Source organism: Psittacula echo (genome assembly GCF_963264785.1).
Source record: "Psittacula echo genome assembly, chromosome: 7".
Taxonomy (NCBI): Eukaryota; Metazoa; Chordata; class Aves; order Psittaciformes; family Psittacidae; genus Psittacula; species Psittacula echo.
This window is the reverse complement of record NC_137740.1, coordinates 29,601,959-29,623,835: the sequence shown is the minus strand read 5'-3', so window position 1 is coordinate 29,623,835 and position 21,877 is coordinate 29,601,959. Positions and strand designations below refer to the sequence as shown.

General features: G+C 63.6%; 3 protein-coding genes across 5 annotated transcripts; 2 read left to right on the top strand and 1 right to left on the bottom strand.

Moving 5' to 3' along the window:
* The first annotated feature begins 1,693 nt into the window (after nt 1–1,693).
* POLR2H (RNA polymerase II, I and III subunit H) lies at nt 1,694–3,839 on the top strand. Of its 3 annotated transcripts, XM_080624288.1 has the most exons (5): nt 1,694–1,830; nt 2,209–2,292; nt 3,003–3,096; nt 3,205–3,288; nt 3,416–3,839. In XM_080624288.1, the coding sequence occupies exons 1-5, from the start codon at nt 1,758–1,760 to the stop codon at nt 3,531–3,533; spliced, it is 453 nt and encodes a 150-aa protein (XP_080480414.1). In that variant the 5' UTR covers nt 1,694–1,757; the 3' UTR covers nt 3,534–3,839. The 3 variants fall into 3 exon arrangements, with proteins under 3 accessions (XP_080480414.1, XP_080480416.1, XP_080480415.1); XM_080624289.1 differs by lacking the exon at nt 2,209–2,292 and having other exon boundaries at nt 1,697–1,830; XM_080624290.1 differs by lacking the exons at nt 3,003–3,096; nt 3,205–3,288.
* A 602-nt stretch (nt 3,840–4,441) lies between these two features.
* THPO (thrombopoietin) lies at nt 4,442–6,231 on the bottom strand (the record flags this gene model as incomplete). The annotated part of the gene is made up of 5 exons (XM_080624001.1): nt 4,442–4,624; nt 4,728–4,892; nt 5,097–5,183; nt 5,269–5,396; nt 6,219–6,231. 5 exons carry the CDS (start codon nt 6,229–6,231, stop codon nt 4,442–4,444), a joined length of 576 nt encoding a protein of 191 aa, XP_080480127.1.
* A 7,395-nt stretch (nt 6,232–13,626) lies between these two features.
* CHRD (chordin) lies at nt 13,627–21,065 on the top strand (the record flags this gene model as incomplete). Its single annotated transcript, XM_080624160.1, has 23 exons — nt 13,627–13,750; nt 14,113–14,216; nt 14,700–14,826; nt 15,231–15,377; nt 15,461–15,581; nt 16,460–16,556; nt 16,657–16,798; nt 16,873–17,013; nt 17,533–17,615; nt 17,706–17,853; nt 17,951–18,057; nt 18,142–18,258; nt 18,345–18,501; nt 18,589–18,830; nt 18,920–19,033; nt 19,302–19,514; nt 19,596–19,689; nt 19,831–19,884; nt 19,998–20,101; nt 20,257–20,359; nt 20,464–20,618; nt 20,756–20,849; nt 20,998–21,065. 23 exons carry the CDS (start codon nt 13,627–13,629, stop codon nt 21,063–21,065), a joined length of 2,856 nt encoding a protein of 951 aa, XP_080480286.1.
* Between the last annotated feature and the right edge of the window lie 812 nt (nt 21,066–21,877).

Sequence of the window (21,877 nt, the reverse complement as noted above, 5' to 3'; positions counted from 1 at the left end):
AGCCCAGCCCCGCACTTCCCACAGCAGGCAGGGGCACCTCGGGGTGCAGGATGACAGGGAAGGTGCAGGGAGCTTTTGGGAGGTCCACACCTCACGCCCTGCACTGTCAAATTGGGTGCCTGGGCATGTCCCCACTGTGGCAGAGGGATTTGTGCCTGGGTGGGCAGAGCTGGAAGGGGGGCGTGGGGCTGGAGGAGTTGCTCGCCCAGACGACGATTAGGAGCCGAGGTTATGTCGCAGCACATTAAGGCTGTCCCTGCTGAGCGCCACCGCCACGGGGTGACCCCTCCGTGAACCGCCCGTGTGTCCCCTCTGGGGGGCCCCCAGCCCCTCACACCAGCACCCCCACCACGCCACCGTCTCCAGAACATCACCACCCTGCCGCGTCCCACTGCCTGCACTGCACGCACACGAGGGGTGCGCGGACACCGAGTCAGGGGACCCTGTGTTACAGGGGGGACACGCTGTACAAAGGTCACAACCGGGTGGGTCTGGGTACCACAGACATGCTTGCAGCAGGCATCCCAGCACAGATGCTGGAGACACCTCAGCTCTGGGTGCCACCCCAACCCATGTCCCGGAGATGCCTGGCTCTCGGGGTTAGCGTGCGCTGCAGACACCCACCAAGGCCACACACAGGAACCCATGTCCCATGGATGTTTATGCTCACAGCCTCGTGGTCCCCAGTGAGCTGCTGCCATGTGCCGCATGGACAGTGCTGTGTCACCCACCTTCCCCAGTCCCCATCACACCGGGACACCACCACCCACCTCTATGCCAGCCCCCTCCGTGCCACGTCCAGGCGGGCACCCCCTGCTCAAATGAGGCACAGAGTCCCGGCTGCCACGTCCTACCCGAGCCAGAGAAAACCCAGCTAAGGCAGGCGGGCGGTGGCATTCAGGTGCCGGGGGTGGGGCCAAGGATGAACTCTCGACCCCGCGCCGTCTGCTCCCCACCAGATGCCAAGCGTGCGAGCACCCGGTGTGAGCCGCCCCCAGCCCTGCCAGAGCCCGGTTCTCCTCACGGTTCATCGGCAGGACACGGGTGGCGGCCGCCGCACGTCCCTCCCCCAAAAAGCCGTCGTGAGAGGGGGAAGGAGCCGTCGGAGGCTGCAGCCCCGCGGTCTCGTCGTGGTTGAGTCTGTGCAGCTCATGACACTGATGCTGCGGCCGAGGAGGGCCGAGTGAGGCCCCGCTGTCCCACACCTCGGGGCTGTCGGACGGGGTCTTCGAAGCCCCCATAGGGCAGCTCGGACCCCCGAACGCTGGGGCCGCTGGCTGGAGCGTCTCCGGGCCGGGGCCATCTGTGGCCGCAGCCGTGGCCCACGCCGTGGAGTGCGCGGTGGCATCCGCGGCCTCGCAGCTCCCCCTGCCGAGACCTGCCGCAAGGGCACCCCAGCGGGGGAAGCCAAGCGCCCTGCCAGCCCTCCGCTGCTGTGCCCCTCCCCATTGCAATGCTCCCGCCCTGCAATGCAGCTCCGCTGCAGCGCTCCCCCATCTCACCGCACCCCTTTGCAATGCCCCACCCCGTAACTGCAGGGCGCGCAGTGCAGCCCACAGCGGGGAAACCGGCCGCACCGGCACCACGGGGCTCTACGGCCGCGCGGAGCCCCACAGCCGGTCGGCAGCAGTGCGCAGGCGCGGGAATCTCCCCGTCCGGCCTGAGGCTACTTCCTCCCCACGGCGGAAGAGTGCTTGCGCGGTTGTGGTGGGTGTGTGTTAGTGGTGCGAGCTGTGCGGAGGCCTGGGGCGGCCGCCATGGCTGGGATCCTCTTTGAGGACATCTTTGACGTGAAGGACATCGACCCCGAGGGGAAGAAGTTCGACCGCGGTGAGTGGGGCCCCGCTACTCCCCGGCTCCGCCCTCCCGCGCAGTCCTGTGTCCGCCCTTAGCCTGCCCCGGTCCCCCTCCGCACTGCCCGTCGGCGCTGGCCCCTCACTGTCCTTAGCATCGGCCCACCGTGTGTTGCCACATGCCGGTGCGCGCTTCTTCCCCAGGCCGGCTCCCCGGTGCTCGCCGCTCCCGTGACTCTCTCTGCCTGTGCGTTCCGAGGCCTGCTCCCGGGACCTGGTACCCAGCCCTGAGCCCACCCCTGTGCATCCCTTTGCCCCAGTAGCTCGGGTGCTAACCAGGGGTGAGTGAGAGCCCTGCTCCCACGCAATCACTGGGGTCTGCTCTGTGCTTGTCCCTGACTGCTGCTCTCCACAGTGTCCCGCCTGCACTGTGAGAGTGAGTCCTTCAAGATGGACCTCATCCTGGATGTGAACATCCAGATCTACCCTGTGGACCTCGGTAAGCCATTGGGCTGCTAGTCCAGAGGGTGCCAAGCCTGAGCCAGTGTCACCTTGGGTGGGTGAGGTTAGAGGTGCATGCTGGTGCTTGGAGGAGTGTGGCTAAATTAGCTATGAGCAAGGAATGAGCTGCTTCAGACTTCCTTGGGCCCCTGTGTTTGTCTCCAGGAGATACTGGGCATTCTCAGCATGCTGGTGTTGAACTGGGTGCTGGTTTGCCTCACTGAATATGTTTGGGCTTGTCTCCAGAGATGCTGTCTAGTGAAACTGCCTCAGCAGGTGGTAACAAAGCTTTGAGGAAAACCTTAGAAATGAGCTTCTGTGACTAAGTATATTAGGTGGAAAAGAGTCTTATCCTCAGTGAAGCACAGAAGAGCTGGTGCTGCTGTTGCAGGGTCTCGCACTTGCTGCCAAGGGTTCGGCCAAGTCCTCTGGAACTCTTCCCATGAATATCTTGTTGTATGCCATGAAAACAGCAGCAGTGGTGCTCTGGTGGCTCTGTTCTCTCTGTGGTGGTGGCCAATGTCTGTGGGGAGCAGGGAGACAAATGATCCAGGGTGACTTTTTCCTTGTTCCCCACAGTCCTGTTGGAGGAATGAAGGCAGAGATGGGTTTGTGCTAAACCTGCCAGGACATCTCCTTGCCACCACACTGAGATCTGCTGCGGCTGCACCCTCACCTTCTCACTGCTCCTCTGCCCTCTCTTCCCAGGGGACAAATTCCGCCTGGTCATTGCCAGCACCTTGTATGAAGATGGCACGCTGGATGATGGCGAGTACAACCCCACAGATGACAGGCCATCTAGGTATGGGGGTCCAACTGGGAACATCATTGTGTCAGGGGGGTGAGGTGCTGAGGTTCCTTCTCTCAAAGAATGCTCAGCTATGTCATACCTGAATTTGACTCTTCCCAGGGCAGACCAGTTTGAGTATGTGATGTATGGCAAGGTGTACAGGATTGAAGGGGATGAGACCTCCACGGAGGCAGCCACACGCCTGTAAGTGCTTATCGTTGGGAGCAGGGGGATGTGGAGCTCTGGGGGTAGAGTGGGGGAGGCATTGGGATCCCGGTGCAGGTTTCTTGTAGAATTTTTCACTCTGACTGCTCCTCTTCTCCTACCCCAGCTCTGCCTACGTGTCCTATGGGGGGCTGCTCATGCGGCTGCAGGGAGATGCAAACAACCTGCATGGGTTTGAAGTGGACTCTCGAGTTTACCTGCTGATGAAGAAGCTGGCCTTCTAGGAAATTTCCTGCCTCTGTGGGCTGCCCCAGAGATGTTCTGCTGGCAAGCAAACAGGAGCCCTGTGATCCCAAATCCCACCTCAGTGTCCATGTTGTCTGGCCCTTCTGGAACTGGGGAAGAGGGAGCAGTCCCCTCCAAATCCTGGCTGCTTCTGACTCTTGGGATCTGCAGCCCCCTCTTGCAAGCAGAGGGGTGCCTGATGGCTGAGTGGAGACCAGCTGGTTCTGCAGTCCTGGCTCTGGCCACGGGCAGCTGGACTGGGACAGCCACCTCTCTGCCTCAGGGCTCGGCACCATTTCCTAAGGAGCCATCCTGAGGCAAGCTGGGCTTGTTGATTAAACTAGGATGTGTTTTCTACATCTGTCTGTGCTGGCTGAGATGGGGCAGTGCTGGGGGGGCAGAGAGAGCCTGTATCACTTTCCCAAAGAATGGGCAGTGCAAACTTGCCCGGGCTGTCCTGTGCCGCCTCTCTGGGTGCTGCACGCTTGGGCTGGGGACCGGCAGAGAGGTGCAGGTGGTGAGGTGCCGGCCGGAGCCCGCCCGCCCTGCAGCGCTGTCTGCTGCCGCGGGAGGGAGCTGGCTGCTGCGAGGAGACCCGGAGCGGCTGTCCCTCACTGAGTGAGGCCCTTGGGGGTGTGCGGGCCCCTGCCAGTGCCACAGCGGCGGTAGGAAAGGACACAAGCAACCCGTTATAAAAATAGCTCTTTAATTGTAAAGCATTCACAGTAGAGGTGCCTGCCTGGGTGGAAGCGGAGCATGTGCCCGGTGCATGGGTGTTGCTGCTGTCTGTCTCCATGGGCTGTGTGGGCACTGCAGGCTTAAACAACAGCCAACCCTTTCCCTGTGGGCACCTTCCTGGGTACCCAGAGCACAGCTAGGCATCTGGCTGTGAGCCCTGTGCACAGCCTCATCGGGCCCTGCACCGAGAGTCTGTGCCACCTGCCTGGCCTTGCTTGCACAAGTCCTTTGCCAGGTCATGGAAGAAGAAGCGCAGCTTGCCCTGCACCAGCTGCCGGTAAGTGAGGAAGATGCCAGTGATGTGGGTCTGCTCCATGGAGCGTGGGGAGCATCCTGGCTCCCAGGGTCCTGCCTGAGGGTTGAGAGTGTGACAAGAGGTGACAAATGCCAGCATACCCATCGCAGTGCAGCCATCACTGCCCCAGGGTATTCTGGCTCAAGGTGGGAGGCCTCACCTCCCAGCTGAAGGTCTGCAGGAGCAGGAGGAAGGAGTTGGCGTGTTGGTAAAGCTGGCTCAGCTGCCTGGCCCCGCACGGCTCGGTCACCTGGCCCTGGGCATCCACCACAGCACCCACCAGCAGTGCCATGTCACACAGGATCTCCCGCCGCTTGGTCTCGTTCTGTGGGAGCAGACAGCAAGCAGCCTGACCCTATGCCTGGCTCATTCCTATGCCCACCCTAGGTCTGGATGGGGGTTCTCCACCCCCCTGTACTAACAGGTGTGCCCACAAACATCTTGTTTGGCACTTACGATGCCTCTGCCAAACCAGTTTCCTTCTTCAGCCCCGTGAGCACCACAGTGCTGTCCTCCCAGCCCCTCTCACCGATTTGGATTTCCACTGCTGGAGGCTGAAGTCCACCAAGGGCAGCACTGCAGGACAGCTGAGTGCAGGCAGCACCTGGCACTGGCCCTGTGGAGAACAGGAGATGCTGAGGTGAGATACCAGGAGCTGTGCCCATCGCTCTTCTTGGGTTCAGGGGGGACTGTATCCTCACCACTCTCTTCTCCATGTCCTTGGCCTCCCCAATGTACTTCTGCATGAGTCTGTTGTCGCAGACCAGCCGTGTTGAGCTAGCATGGCCCTCTTCCATGTGCAGGAGAAAGGATGTGAGGAGGAGCAGTCCTGGGGAAGACTGAGTTACCTTGGGTACCATGCCATCCTCTCTGTGCAGGTCCAGCCCTGGGGCCATGCCTGCAGTGGCAACCCTCACCCCAACCCGGTGGCCGCTTTTTTGGCCCAATGGTGGGGGTGCAGGGAGAGGCATAGGAGGGCTGAGGGAGGGCATGAGGTGCAGCACCCCTGGCAGCACAGGTGCCAGGAAGAGCCAGTGTTTCTGTGCTGGTGGTGTGTGCCGAGGGGCCGCACAGCCACATCTGTACCAGGTTTTTCAGCTCCGCTCTGGGCTGGGCTGCTATCGGGGAGCAGAGCCACGCTCCTTGTGCAGCCAGGGCCAGCCCTCCGGATCTGTGCCAGGAACAGCTCTGGGTGTCACGTGCACTGTGGGGAATCCCTGCCTGCAGCATCCTGCAGTGTACGGCTGCTCACAGCTGCTCTGGCCAGGAGCTGGCCTTCCCCAGTGCTGCTGGCACTCTGCTGCCAAGGATGTCTCTTGGCCCGGCAGCTGCAGCATCCTGGCACTAGGCATCTTCTCTCCAAACACCCTCTGTGCATCCACCTGCCTTGGCACTACACCTGTCCCCAGAAGGCCTTGGCACAGCCTGTTCCCTAGGACAGGCATGGAGAGATGCTCGCCTACCCTTGAGCACTGGTAGGAGCCAGGTCCAGCCAAACCAGAGCCACACTGGGGGTTTGCTGCCCACCTGTGGGGCTCATCTCTTGGGGTACCCATGCAGCAGACACTTGGGTTGTACAGCCATGGTGTCTGCTAACAAAGCAATGCCCCTTCCTGCTCACTCCCGTCCCCCCTTTTGGCTGTGCACTCACTGTTCAGCTCCATGCTCAGCTGGGGGCTTCGGCCCTGCATCTTCCACCCTGGGGCCAGTGGCTGCTCCCTGCCTCCCGTCCCCCTTCCATGGAGGGTGGTGGTGGCGCGGGCTTCCCGCGAGCTGCCCAGTGGGAATAGAGAGCCGGGGGCCGGGATTGCCCCTGGGACGGGACAGCACGGCGCGGCGCTCCGGCTCCGGCCTGGCCGCGCAGCCGAGGCAGCGCGATTTCCTGTTGTGTCGCCACTGACCTTCAAGCAAAACTGCAGCGGGGGCCCCGGGCCCGGGGGACGGCTTCCTGCCTCCAGCCGCTTCCTCCCTTGGCGCGGGGCACGGGAAGGGCGTCCCTGGGGCTGCTCACCTGGCCCCTGGCCTGAGCACTTGGCTGCTGGCACTCCAGTGGTCAGTGCCTCAGCGATGCCTGGCCAGGGGGTGAAGGTGGCCCTGCTACTTGCAGAACGGATGGCATGGGTGACCCTGAGCTGGATGACGCTGGGATCATCGCCCCTGACAGGTTCCTGCTCCTGGATTTGGCAGCCAGGCACAAAGGCTACCAAAAACCCTTAGCTGGAGATGGGGTCCAACCCCACCAACCCTCACCCAGAGGCAGACCTCATCTGTGGTCAACTTCATCCAGAGGTGAGCCTCAACCCTGGTGATCCTCACCCGGAGGTGGAAACCAACCCCGGTGAACCTTGCCCAGAGGTGGGGTCTGCTCCTTGCATCCAGCACGCAGGGAAGGTGATGGAGCCCAGGAGTTTGTCTGGCACGTGGTCCCTGGGGCTGTTTCACCAAACGTGCTGGTTGTGGATGGGTGAAGTACCCACAGATACACCCTCCCTGGGTAGGAGAAGCACTGAGGGTCTGTCCAGCACCAGGTCCTGGTGTGGCTGTCACATTCCCCCCAGCAAACCCAGCTCCTGTCCCAGAGCACCCTGGCTGCTGGGGTGGGGGATGCACACACCCGTATCTGTGTATACATGCACATGTGTGCCCAAATAGCACATGTATAAACACTCCCCACATGCACCCTCCGACCTACGTGTGCACATGCACACTTCCTGCGTCACGTGTCAGGATGCACGCTCAGATAACTCTGGGAGCCAGGCAGACCTCCACACGCTTCCCTTTGGCGGGGGACCCCTCCAGCTGATGTCCTCTAGCTCCTGGTCTCCCTGCAGCCGTGCGCTTCCTTCTCGCACCGCTGCTCTCGCACGCTCCCACCCCTGTCCCTGTGGCCAGCGGTTCCCGGCAGTGCCTGGCCGGGTGACAACTGTCGAAGTAAACACCTCAGCCCCACTCCGCCTGCCCCATGCCCTGCTCAGCCCTCAGAGCCCATCTTGCAGGTCATGGGGTGCCTGGACAGGGATCCAGTGGGTGCTGTGTCTCAAGGATGAGGCTGGCAGCCCAGCTAGCGTGGGGCATGGCTGGCAGGAGCCATGAGCACCAGGGTCAAACGCCGCCAGGCTTCCCCTGCTCAGCCATGCCTTGTCTCTGCGGACGTGACAAGCTGCAAACACGTCTGACAGCACCTTCAGCCCCTCTGACAGTGCTGGCCTTGCTCCTGCAGCTGGCCCCGTGTCAGTCCCTACCATGCACAGGTCCCCATCCCTCACAGGACGCAAAGCCATTGATGATGCCAGGCTGGAGAGCTGCAGTGCCCTGCACTACCTACTTGTCCTCATCACTAGGCAAATGAACCCATCAAGGGAAACCAGACAGCTGCCGGAACCTGGAAGTCTGCTGGACACCAGTGGGCACCAAGGCATCCAAGCTGCCTTCAACAGTCCTTTTACTTCAAAATGCTCTTTTTCAGCCATGCCAGAAGCTGGTGGGCAGCAGGAGCCTGTTCCTGTGGGCAGCCTGGTATTCCTCTGCTGAGAAGGGCAAAGCCAGTGTTTGCTGACCACAGCAGGCAGACAGAAGGGGATGTGGGGGGAGCCCCTGCTGCTGGTCCGCTTTGTTTCCCACAGCCCAAATCCAGAGATGCTGCATGCTGTGGAGTGAAGGGGTGTAGGGGTAGTGAGTGAGGGTCAGAGAGCTCAGTGAGGCATGGAGGCTCTGGCCAAAGTGAGCAGGTATCTGGTAGGGGGCAGGAAGCTGGGGGGGGCTGTGGGGCTGTGCAGCTGGTCAGATCCTGGTGCCAAGTTTCCCACCTCTCCTTACAGGGTGCAAAGTGCCGGGAATCCCACAGCGGGGGGCAGCTGTTTGCACCCACTTCGCCAAGGTGCTGACGGTAGCCGGAGGTGCCAGGCGGAAGCGGGGGGGACGGAGCGACGTGTGGCACAGCTGCTGACCCGCAGGCCACCCAGATGTGCTCGGTGGGCACTCTCAGGGATGTCAGTGCAAGGCGGGGGAGGGCATGGGAAGCAAACCTGGGCTTCCAGGGACAGGGAGGGGGGTCCCAGCCCCCTTTGAAGCCCCCATAAAAGAGAGGAGAAAGTCAAAGGAACAAAGCAAGCAGCTAATCCCGGCGTGAGCAAACAGCCCCGTTTGCTCAGGGCACAGCTGGCCCCGGGACCAGGGAAAAGAGCGCAGCAGGGCTCTGGGGGAGCCAGGCAGCCGGGGGACCCTGGCCGGTCGGCTCCCTGAGTGCAGGCAGCCCCGGGGGCTGGGTGTCTCCTGACCCCTCCGGGCCATTTCACATTTGCATATTGCCAATAAACATCCGTGGACAGATCCTGCTCCCCATGCCCTCCGCACCATGCTCCGCTCCCTGCCAGCCCGTCACACGGTGCTGCTGGGCATAGGGGCTTGCAAAGGGCGCCTTGCCCAGGGTGCTGCAGCTCAGCGGGTGAAGACTGGCAAGGTTTTCCCCATCTTTCCTAATTCCCAGCAGGCTACACGCTGCCTGGCACTCAGCACAAAACCCTGGGTGTTGTCCAGAGGATGCCCATGGGCAAACCCTCGAGCCGCTCACTTTCATCTTGTGCCAGTGGCTCTGCTGGCATTTGGGGTGACCCCATTGTGTCCCCTTCTCCTATCCTGCTCCTCAGCTGAGCTCCCCACCCCAATGAGGGGCACAGGGGGTGCCGGCATGGTACCTCAGCCCTCTCCCTCCATCCCACGGGGTGGTGAAGGGGTTAATGCCAGGCGGCCGAGCCGCAGGTGGGCGCAAGAATGAAATTCCTTCTCGCTGTCCTGCGAAGTCTGGGCACAAATATTTGCCTGCATGTCCGGTGGGGAGGGGGAGACCACCATCACTCTGGGAGCTTGCTAATCCACATGCCAAACACAGCCCTTCATGCCCTGCAAGCCCCCCACCTTCCTCCTGCTGGGGTTGCCCCACAGCAAGGGGAGGAGGAGACATTTGGGGCCAAGGGGACACCAGCACCTTTGGGTGCTCCTATAAGCAGGGAGCTCTATGGAGCTGATGGGTGCTAGAAGCAGGTACGGTGCTCCAGGGCAAAGCCAGGATCTGCTTGGCACAGCAGACAAGGCTGCTTTGGGGTCTCCATCCTGCTCCCTGAGCTGTGCCTGCTGCAGCAGCCCAGGAAAAAGACAAGAGCCCCAACCCTTCCCGCCATGCCAGCAATGCACCCTCCGTAATAAAGTCCATGTGTTCGTAGACAGAAAACAGCCACTTTCCACATCCTCCATCACCCCCCCACACTGCATCCCCCTCCCCGTACCTGTCACCCCCAAAACTCCCTCCATCCCCAGACCCCCCTGGCCTTCGTCTGGGGCGGCCCAGTGCTGCAAGCCGCCTACCAGTTGTGCAAATATTGCTGGAACGGCTGTAATCCCCGTGTCCAACGTGAATTATGAGATATTTCCACCCATTACGACAGCCCCCCCTCCCTGCCCCGCCGCGTGTGTGCGAGGCCGGGGGGATTAGTCACGGCGCAAGCCGCGATCGGCTCAAAGCTTTGGGGAGGCTGACAGCTCTCTGCACCCTGGGTCAGTCGAGGGGGGCTTCTTTTGGCAAGAGGGAGTGCCCCTTGCGCCTTCCTGGCTCTTGGCTCACGGCTCCTGGGGTGCCCGGGAGGCAGTGGGAAGGGGCCTGGGGTATGCGGTTTTGCCTCGACCCCATCCCCGGGGAGCAGAGGCTCCTTCCTGCCGCCGGAGCCCTGCTCATGCTCAAAGCCGCAAGCAGGCAGCAGCTAATGAGGCCAGACAATAGGGAGCTGCGTGGGGCAGGAGGCTGGCAAGGGCCTCCGTGACACCCACACACCAGGCACGGCCCTGGCACTGTGGCCCACAGGACCTTCCGCAGGACCCTTGCCACCGGGCAGGGCACGTGCCCACAAAGCCCTGGTAGCCCTGTGGGCTGTTCTGGAGGGATGTCATCAGGACATCCCACCCGTTCTGTGCTAGGGTGGCACCCACAGGGGACACCATCTCCCAACCCAGGGACAAGCTGGGTGCCTGCTCTGTTAGAGGTGCTGAAGGGTGAGGGTGCCTGGTGGGGCTGCCGGGGCTGCCCATGGCCAGCCGGCTCCATCCCCATGTGGTTCCAGCTGCCCACAGCCAGCAGCCCCATTGGGGATGTGCCGGCGCCAGGCCTGGCTCTGGAGTGCCTCAGAGCCGCCTTTGTGCAGGGCGCTGCCGGCACACATGTGTGGGTGCTGGGAAACAGCTGCTGGGATCAGGACCCTTTCCCAAGTGCCGGCGCCATTCTCCTCCCTACCAGCCCAGAGACCCCTGAGGCTCTGGCAAGCCGCCCTCTGCCCTCACATGGAGGCACCCCATAGTATTTCTAGGGACAGCCAGGGCTGTGGGTGAGGGATGCCCAGGCACGGCTGGGGCATGCCTTTATCCATTTCACCCCTGCCTGCATGCCCCCGCTGCAGTGGCAATGCCCCTCCCCGAGCAGGGCTGCCCTCCTGTACTGCCAGGCCCTGTGCCAGCATACCACCCCTGTCCCAGCCTGGCAGTGCCAGGCCACCCTCACAGCCCCCCTTTTCCTCAAGCTGCCACCCTGTGCCTCAGTTTCCCCCATGCCGAGGACTGCAGACAGGCGGGTTCCCTGTCTCTCCTTCCTTTCCCTGGGAAAGGGGAGGGAGCTTCTCCTGCCGCTTCCCTGCTTCCCTGCGTCCCACAGCCGAGCCAGGAGACTGTGACGAACTCCGGGTTCGCGGAGCCAGCAACAGATTCCTGGCACCGGCAGAGCGTCCGGGAGCCATCGCCCGCCTCCTCCCTGCTCGGCCCTGCTCACATCCTGCTGTCCCCCAGGGCCGCTGTTGTTCTGCAGTGGACACTGTGCTGCGACACTGGCACGGCCTCGGAGACCCCAGCCTTCCCCTGCCCATCGTGCTGCCGGACCCCAGGCCAGCAGGGACGTTGGGAGAGAGGAGTGGGAACAGGTCAGTGGCACTGCGGGGGACAGCAGGAAGGGCACGGGGCCAGGGGGTACCATGCTACCAGGTGTGGTCCCCATGTGCAGAAAGTTCTTGGAGGCATCAGGGCACTGGGCATTGCCGTGCTCATGGGATGCCTGAGGCCCTGGCAGTGTCCCAGCCCTGGTGATGCTGTGGGCCATCCCACTGGGGGAAGACCATCTGCTCCTCACTGCCTCCTGCCAGCACCAGCTCCTGCCATGGGCAGATCCCCAGCATGGCAAAGGCCCCACAGCCTTGCTGCCCTTGCTGGAGAGGTGCCCACTGCTCAGGGATATGTGCCAAACAGGGGCAGGGAACGGGACAGGGCAGCTGCGGGCAAGCTGGGGATAGGCAGCCCCACGTGGGCTGGCATTGGGGGCACAGGGTGATGGACTGCAACCCCCCCAGCTGCTCGCTGGGCCGTGGGGAGGCCCAGGAGGAGCCTTCTAGGGAGGCAGGGGCCTGTTGTGCTCCAGCTGTGCCGTGTTTCCCTAGCTACACTGCGCAGCTGGCCGGGTGTTTGTACCGCCCGTAGTTGATTTTGGCAGCTCTGCGTTTCCCCCTCCTCCCTTCCCCATGCGCCTTCCCCTCCGGGGGCTCCTGCCCGCCACACACCGGTCACCCGTCCGTGCCACCCTCAGTGGAGGTCTCAAGGCAGGGACATGGGTGGCACACAACGGCCCCCTCCCCACAGTGTGTGCCTCAGTTTCCTCAGCTGGATGCTGCTCTCCCCAGGCTTTTCCATGGTGTGAGCTCACTGCCCACCATCTTCGCCAGCTCAGGCACATGTGGATGATGAGCAGGACTGGTGCTGGGTGCTGCTTTCTCAGCCTCTTCCACAGCTGCCCTCTCCCCTCCCCAGGCAAGGTAACCCAGGCATCCAGGCTCCTGTCCCAGCGCAGCCACTGTCACTGGTGGGCAGCAGCCCGGGGTCCTGCTCTGCAGCCTTCCTCTGCCCAGGGTGGACGTCAGCCTGAGGGATTTAAGGGTATCGAGGGCACAAGCATGTGACTTTGCAGAATGCAGTGTGGATTGGAGGGGTGCAGCATGCTTCAGGGGCCCATGCTCAGGGCTGCTGAGGATGGAGGATCTTTATGTCCTGGGGAAAGGCTGGCTGCATGGGAGAGGTCTGCAGGGGGTCCATGTGCCACAGGAAACGGTGTGGATGGACAGTGCCCTGCAGTGCCCCATGTCCTGGGGTGCCATGTGTCCTGAGAATGGGCCAAGTGGATGGAGGAGTCCCCAGGCTGTCCCCTGCCTGGGGGGCCCTACAAGCCCTGGGAGTGCTGTATGGATGGAAAGGCCGCAGGATGCCCTGTGCCCAGAACATGCCCCATGCTAAGGAAGAGTATATGGATTGAAGAGAGGAGCATTTAAGTGAGGGTGCCCCACAGATGCCTTATTCCCAAGGAGGCTTATGTGGATGAGGGGCTCCCTAGTGGCTCATATGCATGGGGGCATGCCCGGGAAGTCCAGTGCCCAGGAACACCCTGAGCTCTGTGGAAGGAATGTGGATAGTGGTGTCTCCACAGTGTCCTGTGTCGCGGGGTGTTATGTGGATTGCGCGGCTGGGTGTCCTCAAGATGCCCAGCTCCTGGGTGTGCTCCGTGCCCTGAAGGAGGATATGTGGATGAAGACATCCCTCAGAGGATGTGGACGAAGGCATCCCTCACATGCCCTGGGGCGGGCATGTGGGGGGGGATGCTCTGCACCCGGGGGTTACCCCAAGCCCGGGGGAGGGGGGCAGTGGATGGGGGGGTCCCCAGGACACCCCAATGGAGGTTACCCCGTGCCCGGCGGGGCAGCTGCGCGCCCCGGGGTGCCGCGGGATGGCCCGTGCCCGGCAGGTTCGGTGCCCGGGGGGGGGTGAGAGCGCGGCGGGGGTGCGTGCCCCCCCGACCGGTCGCTGCCTGCGCCTCATTAGCGGGGCCTTTGTTTGCACAGGGCTCGCAGCTCCCGCTTGCCCATGCCGCCGCCTATAAAGCGGAGCCGGAGCCGGCGGCCGGGCAGAGGCGGCGGCAGCACCCGGCAGCGCCCGGCCCCCCCTCCCCGCCCCCGGCCGCCTGCCCGCCCCGGCCGGCCGGCACGATGCGCGCCGCGCTGCTCCTGCTGCTCGCCCTGCTCCTGCTGCTGCCCGGCCGCGCCGCCCGCCCCAAGCTCGCCCTGCCCATCCGGCCAGACACGGACCCGCTGCCTCCCGGAGGGGCGGCAGGTAGGAGACCCCCTTCCCTCCTGCGCTCCGGCCACCCCCCATCGTGTACCAAGCCGCTGCCGCGCCCCCCCTTCGTATGTCTAGCTTCGTCCACCCCCTCCCTGCCACCCGCACCCCCGTCCTTGCACCGCATGCCTGCACCTCCCTTTCCTCCCCTTTTCTTGCATCGCGCATCCCGCTCCGGGTCCCCCGGGTGGTCGGGACCGGCACCGGGAGCAGCACCGGGAGCGGGATCGCGAGCGGTCGCCGTGCCCAGCGGGCGGCGGGGCGGTGCCGGCAGCTGTCCGAGGCTGCGGCAGGGGGGTGTCCGCTGCCCAGAGGTGACGGGGGTGACTGTGGTGGTGGCGGTGGGGTCTCCGCAGGCTGCGCCTTCGGGGGTCACTTCTATGCCCTGGAGGAGACGTGGCACCCGGACCTGGGGGAGCCCTTCGGGGTCATGCGCTGCGTTATCTGCCACTGTGAGCCGGTGAGTGCCTCTGTACCCCCCTTCCCGAGGGAGATTCCTCCAGGACCCGGCCCTGCTGGGAGGGAACTGGAAGAGAGGGAGTTTTCGACCCCTTCATCCAATACAGCCTCTCCTCACGGAGAAGGGAAGCGGGGATTCCTCCAGCCAGCAGGACACCTGGATGTCCTCCCCCGCGGCAGCAAGGAGGAGAAGGGGGGTTTAAAGGATCAGGCTTCATTCCTCCTCCACCTCCTCGGGGATGGCCTCCGGCCCTCTCCTTCCCTCCGAGCAGCCCTCCGGGGCCGGGGCTGGCGGGGCCGCGCACAGCTGGGCAAGGGGCTGGGGGCCGTGGGGAGGGGGCCAGGGTTTGGCTGCCGTTCAGGCAGCTGGAGGCTGTGCAAGGTGTCCGCGCTGCCCGCGGGGGCTCCAGATGGGCTGGGATGGGGGATCCAAGCTGGCCGGGGGGGCACACATTGACATGGCTCTCCCGGGCTCTTCCCGCAGCAGAGGAACCGCCGAGGGAAGCCAGCAGGAAAAGTGAACTGCAAGAACATGAAGCAGGACTGCCCAGTGCCCGCCTGCCCCCGGGCCACGCTGCTGCCCGGGCACTGCTGCCACACCTGCCCCAAAGGTGAGGCCTGCGGCTGCCTCCCTGCAGGAGGGTCCCCCATGGGTTGGGGAAGGGGGCACTGCACGCACACCTCCAAAAAGGAGTGCTTGCTTTGTTATGGAGGTTGTCATTGCCCTGCGGGATGCTTGCAAGGTGGTGGTCATGTGGAAACCCTGGTAGGAACAGCTGCCTCTGCACCACCCTGGGAGGAGTGCTGGGAGGGTGCTTAGGGCTCAACAACCTGCCTGTCCATCTGACTCTGTCCAGTATGTCCCCGCAGGCCAGCTCAGAGCCCCACGGTGATTCACAGGGCACATCTCAGTCTGTCTTGGGAGGGGGGATTTATTATTGTCTCCCCCCTCTCCGAGCTCTTGGGCACAAGCAGTGTGGTGCAGTGGTCTCCCCCTGTGCCCATCTCATGCCAGCTTTGCCAGAACCCCCAGAGAAGAGTCCTGCATTTGCCCTCGACGCCTTTGAGTACTTCCAGGACAAGGAGGATGACCTGGACAAGCCCTACAATGACCGCTCCTACCTCAGCTCCGAGGGGCTGGCCCGTGATGATGCCCGCACAGGTGAGTTGCCCACTCAGGCAGGCAGCAGTGGTGTGGGCACACCCCCCCCATGCTCCCCACCGTCATCAGCATCTTCTCCCCAGAGTTCGTGGCCTTGCTGACGAGCGGTGGCCCAGAGCTGTGGCACCCAACGTCCAGTGCGGTGGCCAAGGCTCGCTTCACCCTGCTGCGTTCCTACCTGCTCTTCTCCATCAGCTACGAGCGGTGAGTCCTGCTCCCTGTCCTCTGCCCAGGCTGTCACAGCGGGCAACCCCGCCCAGAAGAGGGGGAGATGCAGCAGTGCTTGTGCCTCAGTTTCCCTTCCGACCTCCCCCTGCGGTGCCACAGCCTTGCACTGGCAGGGTGAGAGATTTGGGGAGGGGTCGATGTGCTGGGGGTCCAGCCTGGGCGAGCAGCCGGGATTTCGGCACGCCCACGGCGCCGGCGGCCGGGCCTCGCCCCTTCGCCTCCAGGTCTGGAGCGCGAACAAACGGGAACGGCTCCAGGTCTCCATGGAGGACGCGGGCGCAGCGGGGCAGAGGCGGTGTGCCGCCCCGCAGGCTCTGCCGCCGGGATCCCCCATCTTGGCCGTGCCCTCCCCGGATGCTCGCCGGCGGCAGAGCCGCTCCTCTCCCTCCCTTCCTCCTTCCCGCTCCAGTTTCTTCTGCTCTTCCTTGCTTCCAGGCCCCTTTGCATAGTAAAGTGGTGACTAATTTCCAGCTCCAACCGGGGGAGCCAAACGAAGCCGAAAACGCTCCTAATTTACAGCCGGGTCCAAGCGCTCGGCTCCTGGCGGGTCCTGCTCTGCCACCGTTCCCGGTGGGGACCCCGCTCCTGCTCCGAGCCGCTTTGGCACCGCTCCGGGGCAGGGGAGCCGAGGGGACCAGTGCCGAGCTGTCACTCGGCGGGATGGCAGGCTGGGTGTGGGCTGGCAGAGTGTGGCGCTTGAGACCCCACAAGGGGATGTCACCCTTCTCTTGCCCACCCCGTATCTCTTAGTGTGCCCTCCCCGATGCACCCCTGTGCCCAGTGCTGAGCAAGAGTGGTGCCAGGGGACACGGGGCCGGGCAGGAGATCCTTGCTCACCCCCTGGATGCCCGCAGGCTGGGGAGGCCGAGCCGGGTGCGTTTCAGTGACCCTGAGGGCAACGTGTTGTTCGAACATCCCGTGCAGAAGAGCGCTGCCTCCGAGGATGGCATGGTGAGAGGGGAAGGGAGGGTGGGGGGCACGGTACCCCTTCCTCTCCCTCCCTAGGTACACCGTGCCCCCGGCCCCTGCCCAGCCCTACCATCACCCGCAGCTCTGCGGGATGTGGAGAACAGTGTCCAAGGCCAACGTCCAGCTGCTGAGGGGGGAGCAGCTCCGTGTGTCCCTTGTCACCCGTACACAGCCCTCTGGAGAGGTCCATGGGCGCATCCTCAAGCACCGGGCGCTCTTTGCTGGTCAGTCCTGCTCCCACCTGCCCAGCTGCTGGGTGCCCAGCATGATGCCTCTCACACCTCCTCTCCCGACACAGAGACGTTCAGTGCCATCCTGACCTCACTGGACCCCACACACCTGGGTGCTGGGGGCATGGCCATGCTGACGCTGAGTGACACTGAGAACAACCTGCACTTCATCCTCATGGCCCGGGGGCTGCTGGAGCCTGGTGCTGGGGGTGAGGGTGGGCACAAGCACCTTGTGGGTCCTGGCGCTGCTGGTGGGGTGGGGATGAGTAAGGCTGGGAAGTCCATGGCATGGATGTAGCTTGGGGTGTGGGAGTCAGGGTGGGGGCATGGGCTGGGTGTAGGGCTCAGGGTGGGTACAGGGGCTGTGCATGGTAGAAGTGGGGGTGAAGTGTTCATAGAGGTTGTTGCATGATTTAGGTTCTGCACTGGTTGGGGTGTGTATGGTGTGTACCTATGGGGGGCCATGGGCCCAGGGCATGCCGGAAGGCATATGGGATGGGGAGATCAGTATGCAGAAGGATGGATTTAGGATGTGGGTTGTGCAAGGATTTGAAGAGTGCAGAGGGGAATGGTGCGGGTCATTGTGTGCGCAGTGTTCAGGCATGCAGGACAGTGGGGATCGGGTGCTGGGGTTTGGTGGTGATGGACACAGAGGGTGGGTTTGGGGGACAGAGGAACAGTGATCACAGGCCCCGTCCAGTGGGTCTAACGCCCTCTGCCATGGCCAGAATCCTCCTCGGTTCTGCTGCGGGTGCGCATCCTGCACCAGGGCCAGACACTGCGGGAGGTCCATGCCAACATCACCGTGGAGGTAAAGCCCTCTCTTCCCTCATGTTGCCCTGGCAGCCACAGTGCCCTTTGTGCCAGGGCTGAGCCGTGGCACTGTGACTGCCCCTGGCAGGACCCTGACTTTGCGGAGGTGCTGAGCGAGCTCTCTGCCCATGAGCTGCAGTGGCTGGTGCAGGGACAGCTCCGCATCATGGCTGAGACGGAGGGCCGGCATGCGCGCCAGCTGGCAGGCACCATCACCACGCGCCGCAGCTGTGACAGTGAGCATGGGGCAGGCACCCTAGGGTGCAGGAGGGGTGCCTGTGGCCCCCATGCCAACCTTCTCCCCTGCCCTGTGCCTCTCTCCCTGGGCTGAAGCCATACAAAGTGTGCTGTGTGGAGCAGACGCCTTGCTGCCAACCAAGACAGGGGCTGCAGGCTCAGCCAAGCTGGCACTGCACGACAATGGCACCCTGGAGTACCAGGTAGGTTAGGGCACCTGTGTCCCTCCTGGGGATCCCAGGGGGCATCTCTCCCTCTGGCACTGCTCCTCAGCACCCTGCCCGCAGGTGCAGGTGGTGGGCACTGCCAGTGAGGTGGTGGGCATCACACTGGAGACCAAACCCCGGCGGAAGAGCAAGAGGAACATCCTATTTGACATGACACCCAGCTACAAGGATGGGCTGGTGAGCACTGAGTGGCACTGGGGGGGTTAACACGGGAACTTTGGATGAGTCCCCATCCCAACCTGTGTGGTATCCTGCGGTGCCAGGCCTGGGGCGCCTGGCAGAACCCCAGTGCCCGCGATGCCCACATGCTGCTGCAGAATGAGCTCTTCCTCAACGTGGCCACCAAGGACTGGGCGGAGGGTGAGCTGCGGGGCCAAGTCATCTCCTTGCCCTACAGTGGGCTGCTCGCCCGCTACACAGGTACTGGGGGGCACTGAGGGTGGTAACGGGGGGTAGTGGGGCAGCCCCCAACCCCTGCTGCCTCCCATGGCTCCTGTCTGTGCGCAGAGATGCCCGTGGTGCTGGCGGGGCAGCTGGTGTTCCCCCCGGTGGGCAGCGGTGCGGGGGGGCACGCCTGGCTCTCATTGGATGAGCACTGCCACCTGCACTACGAGATCTCGGTAGCGGGGCTGGGCCGCCCGGCCGATGGCACCATCAGTGCCCATCTCCATGGCGTGGCTGAGCTGGGTGAGATGGGCACCCGGCCCCACCAGCACAAGCGCCTGCTCAAGGGTTTCTACAGCACCGAGGTGAGGCGGGCACCTGGTTGGGGAGCTCCATGGTGGGGGCCGGGCCAGCCCTCATGTGCTTCCCTCTGGTGCCCCTCTCACCCTGGCAGGCTCAGGGGGTGGTGAAAGACCTGGATGCTGACCTGCTGCAGCACCTGGCACAGGGCACTGCTTTCCTGCAAGTCAGCACCAAAGCCCACCCTAATGGAGAAATGCGAGGACGGGTAGGTCCTCATCTGCACAGGTCCACATCATACACATCTGTTCCCATCCCCACCACTGCCTGGGGTCCCCAGATGGGTGGTACTGTCTGGAGCTGGGTGGGAAGGGCATAGGAAGGGGGCCATGCTGTGGAATGGCCCCAGCAGCCCAGTGTGATGTGTACTGTGGTCATGGGTGCTTCCTCCACCAGTCCTGTCCATGGAGGGCATCTGGGCATTGGGTATGGGAAGAGGCTCCCCAGGCAGTGCCAACCCTGTTGCCTCTCTCCAGGTGCACATCCCCAACCAGTGCCATGCAGGAGGGACGCGCCTGGCCCCAGGGGAAGCCCTGGGGGAGGCCGAGCTCCCCGAGCGTGTCCAGACCAGGGATCTGGAGCAGCTGAAGAAGGACCCCAACTCCTGCTTCTTTGAGGGGCAGCACCGGGCACACGGCACTCGCTGGGCACCTGACTATGACAAGAAGTGCTCCATCTGCAGCTGCCAGGTACGAGCTAGGGGTGCATGCTTGGGCGGGCAGCACTGTCAGTAGTGCCTCCTATAACAAGCACTCACCTGCTGCCCCCAGAAGCGCACGGTGATTTGCGACCCCATCCTGTGCCAGCCCCTCAACTGTACCCGCCAGGTGCACCCCGAGGAGCTGTGCTGCCCCATCTGCGAAGGTACCTGGGGGACAGCGGTTCCCAGGCAGGGGGCTGGGGGAGCAGGGGCTTCCCTATGGGAGCAAGGTGGGGGCTCCCTCTCTCAGCCTCTGCTGCTGCCACTGTGTACACCTCATGGCCTTCCTCAATCTTTCCTTGCAGAGAAGACTGGGCAGGAGGAGCTGAAGCTGGAGCGGGCACGGGACAGTAGTGAGGGTGAGTTCTAGCAGGCATGGGCTGAGGGGACAGCTGTGCCCCTCTGGCCTCCCTGGCATCTCCATGAGAGCTGTGCCCACCCCTTCTTCATATTTCTTCTCTTCCTCTCCCAGGCTGCTACTTCGATGGGGACAAGACATGGCGAGGCTCTGGCACCCGCTGGCACCCTGTTGTGCCCCCCTTTGGCCTCATCAAATGTGCCATCTGCACCTGCAAGGTGAGTGCTAGTCCCAGCTCCCCCCTTGCCCCACAACCTGGTCTGGTGACAGAGCTGCTCCAGGACCCGTGGGTGCCCACAGCTACTGGCCACTGTAGCAGGGCCTCAAACCAGGGAGAGGGGCTTGTGTTGACTGCCCAGTGTACTCCCTGCAGGGCACCACGGGTGAAGTACACTGCGAGAAGGTGCAGTGCCCGCAGCTCACCTGTGCCAACCCTGTGCGTGCCAGCCCCTCTGACTGCTGCAAGCAGTGCCCAGGTACCTGGACCCCCTCCTGCTCTATGGTCTCCCAGCACAGCCCCTGCATGCCCCCACCGGCAGTGCCACGAGGCCCGTCAGCTTCCCAGTGCCCTTCCCTGCAGCCCCAGAGAAGAGTGTCCCTGAGCTGGCCGACACCATGCAGGCGGATGGGCCACGGGCATGCCGCTTCGGGCGCCGCTGGTACCTCAACAATGAGAGCTGGCATCCCTCCGTGCCCCCCTTTGGAGAAATGAAGTGTATCCTGTGCTGGTGTGTGGTGAGTGGCAGCAGAGGAAGGAGCTCCTGTGCCAGTCCACAGTACTTCGGGGATGGGAGACCAGCCCAGGGTAGCTACATCCTGAGGAGCCGCCAGCCACCAAACCCCTATGCTCAGACCCTCTTTCTGCCCCACAGTCGGGGGAGACACACTGCCAGCGCCAGGAGTGCCCACCAGCTGCCTGCACCAGCCCTGCCAGAAGGGACAACCCCTGCTGCGCCAAGTGCCGCGGTGAGTGCCTCTGCTCCCCCAGACACGCTGTGGTGGCCTCTGCACCTTCCCAGCTCACTTGGTGCTGAGCCAGGGCTGTGACCAACCCAAATGCCCTCCTGGCACCTGCCATGCCCATCTCTCAGCCCCACTTTCCCCTCCCCTGCAGCTCCGGATGCCTCCGTGGATGCACAGGAGAAGGTCCATGATGCCAGGGCAGAGGCATGGAGCCGCTGAGCAGTGACTGCTGTCCAGAGTGGGGCGAGCATGCAGTGAGGCTGGGCTGCTGAGGGGGGTCCCGGCTGCCCATTGCCCCATGCAGGGCAGGGGACACAGAAGAGCATGGCAGGGTGGACACAGCCAGGCACCCAGCCTGGGCACCCCTTCCTGGCCCTGCCACGGTGCCAGGGCTGTCCTGCCTACTCATGCCCCTGGGCAGTGGCTGGGCTGGTGGAAGCACCCACTGCCCTCCAGTTTCGAGCCCCCTCGGCCAGTGGGCGCAGTGGGCATGGTGCCCGCCTTGTACATAGTGTAAAATCCCTCCAGCCCCCATCTCCCTGTGCCCCCCCCGGCTTGGCCGGGCTCATCACGTAATTTATGGTGCCCATGGACGGGGGTCCTGATGTATTTATTAAAACCAGAGATACTGCCCACCTGGCTCCCTGCCTCTTTCTTTAGCAGCAGCTGCAAGGCTGTGACTCTGCATCCCATGCTGGGCTCCAGTGGGATTTGCAGGCCTTGCTGAGTTTGGGGGTGCATACGTTGGGAGGGGAAACTGGGGGACATGGGGTCTGGGAGTGAGTGCAAGACTGGAGTCACCAGGGGTGGTGCTTGTAAGGTGGCACTGGAGAGGATCAGAGCAGGATCCAGTGCCCGTGGTGGGGGCTGTGGATGCAGGGTCGGGTGCCGGTGTGTGCTGGCACAGGGACAGCTGGGCTCTGTACCCCGCACCTCCGTGCTGGCACAGAGAGCCCAGCCTGTGGCCCTGAGCCAGCTGCCACCCACAGGGGCACCTGCCCACAGCAAACTGAGTGCCCAGGGCTGGGTGT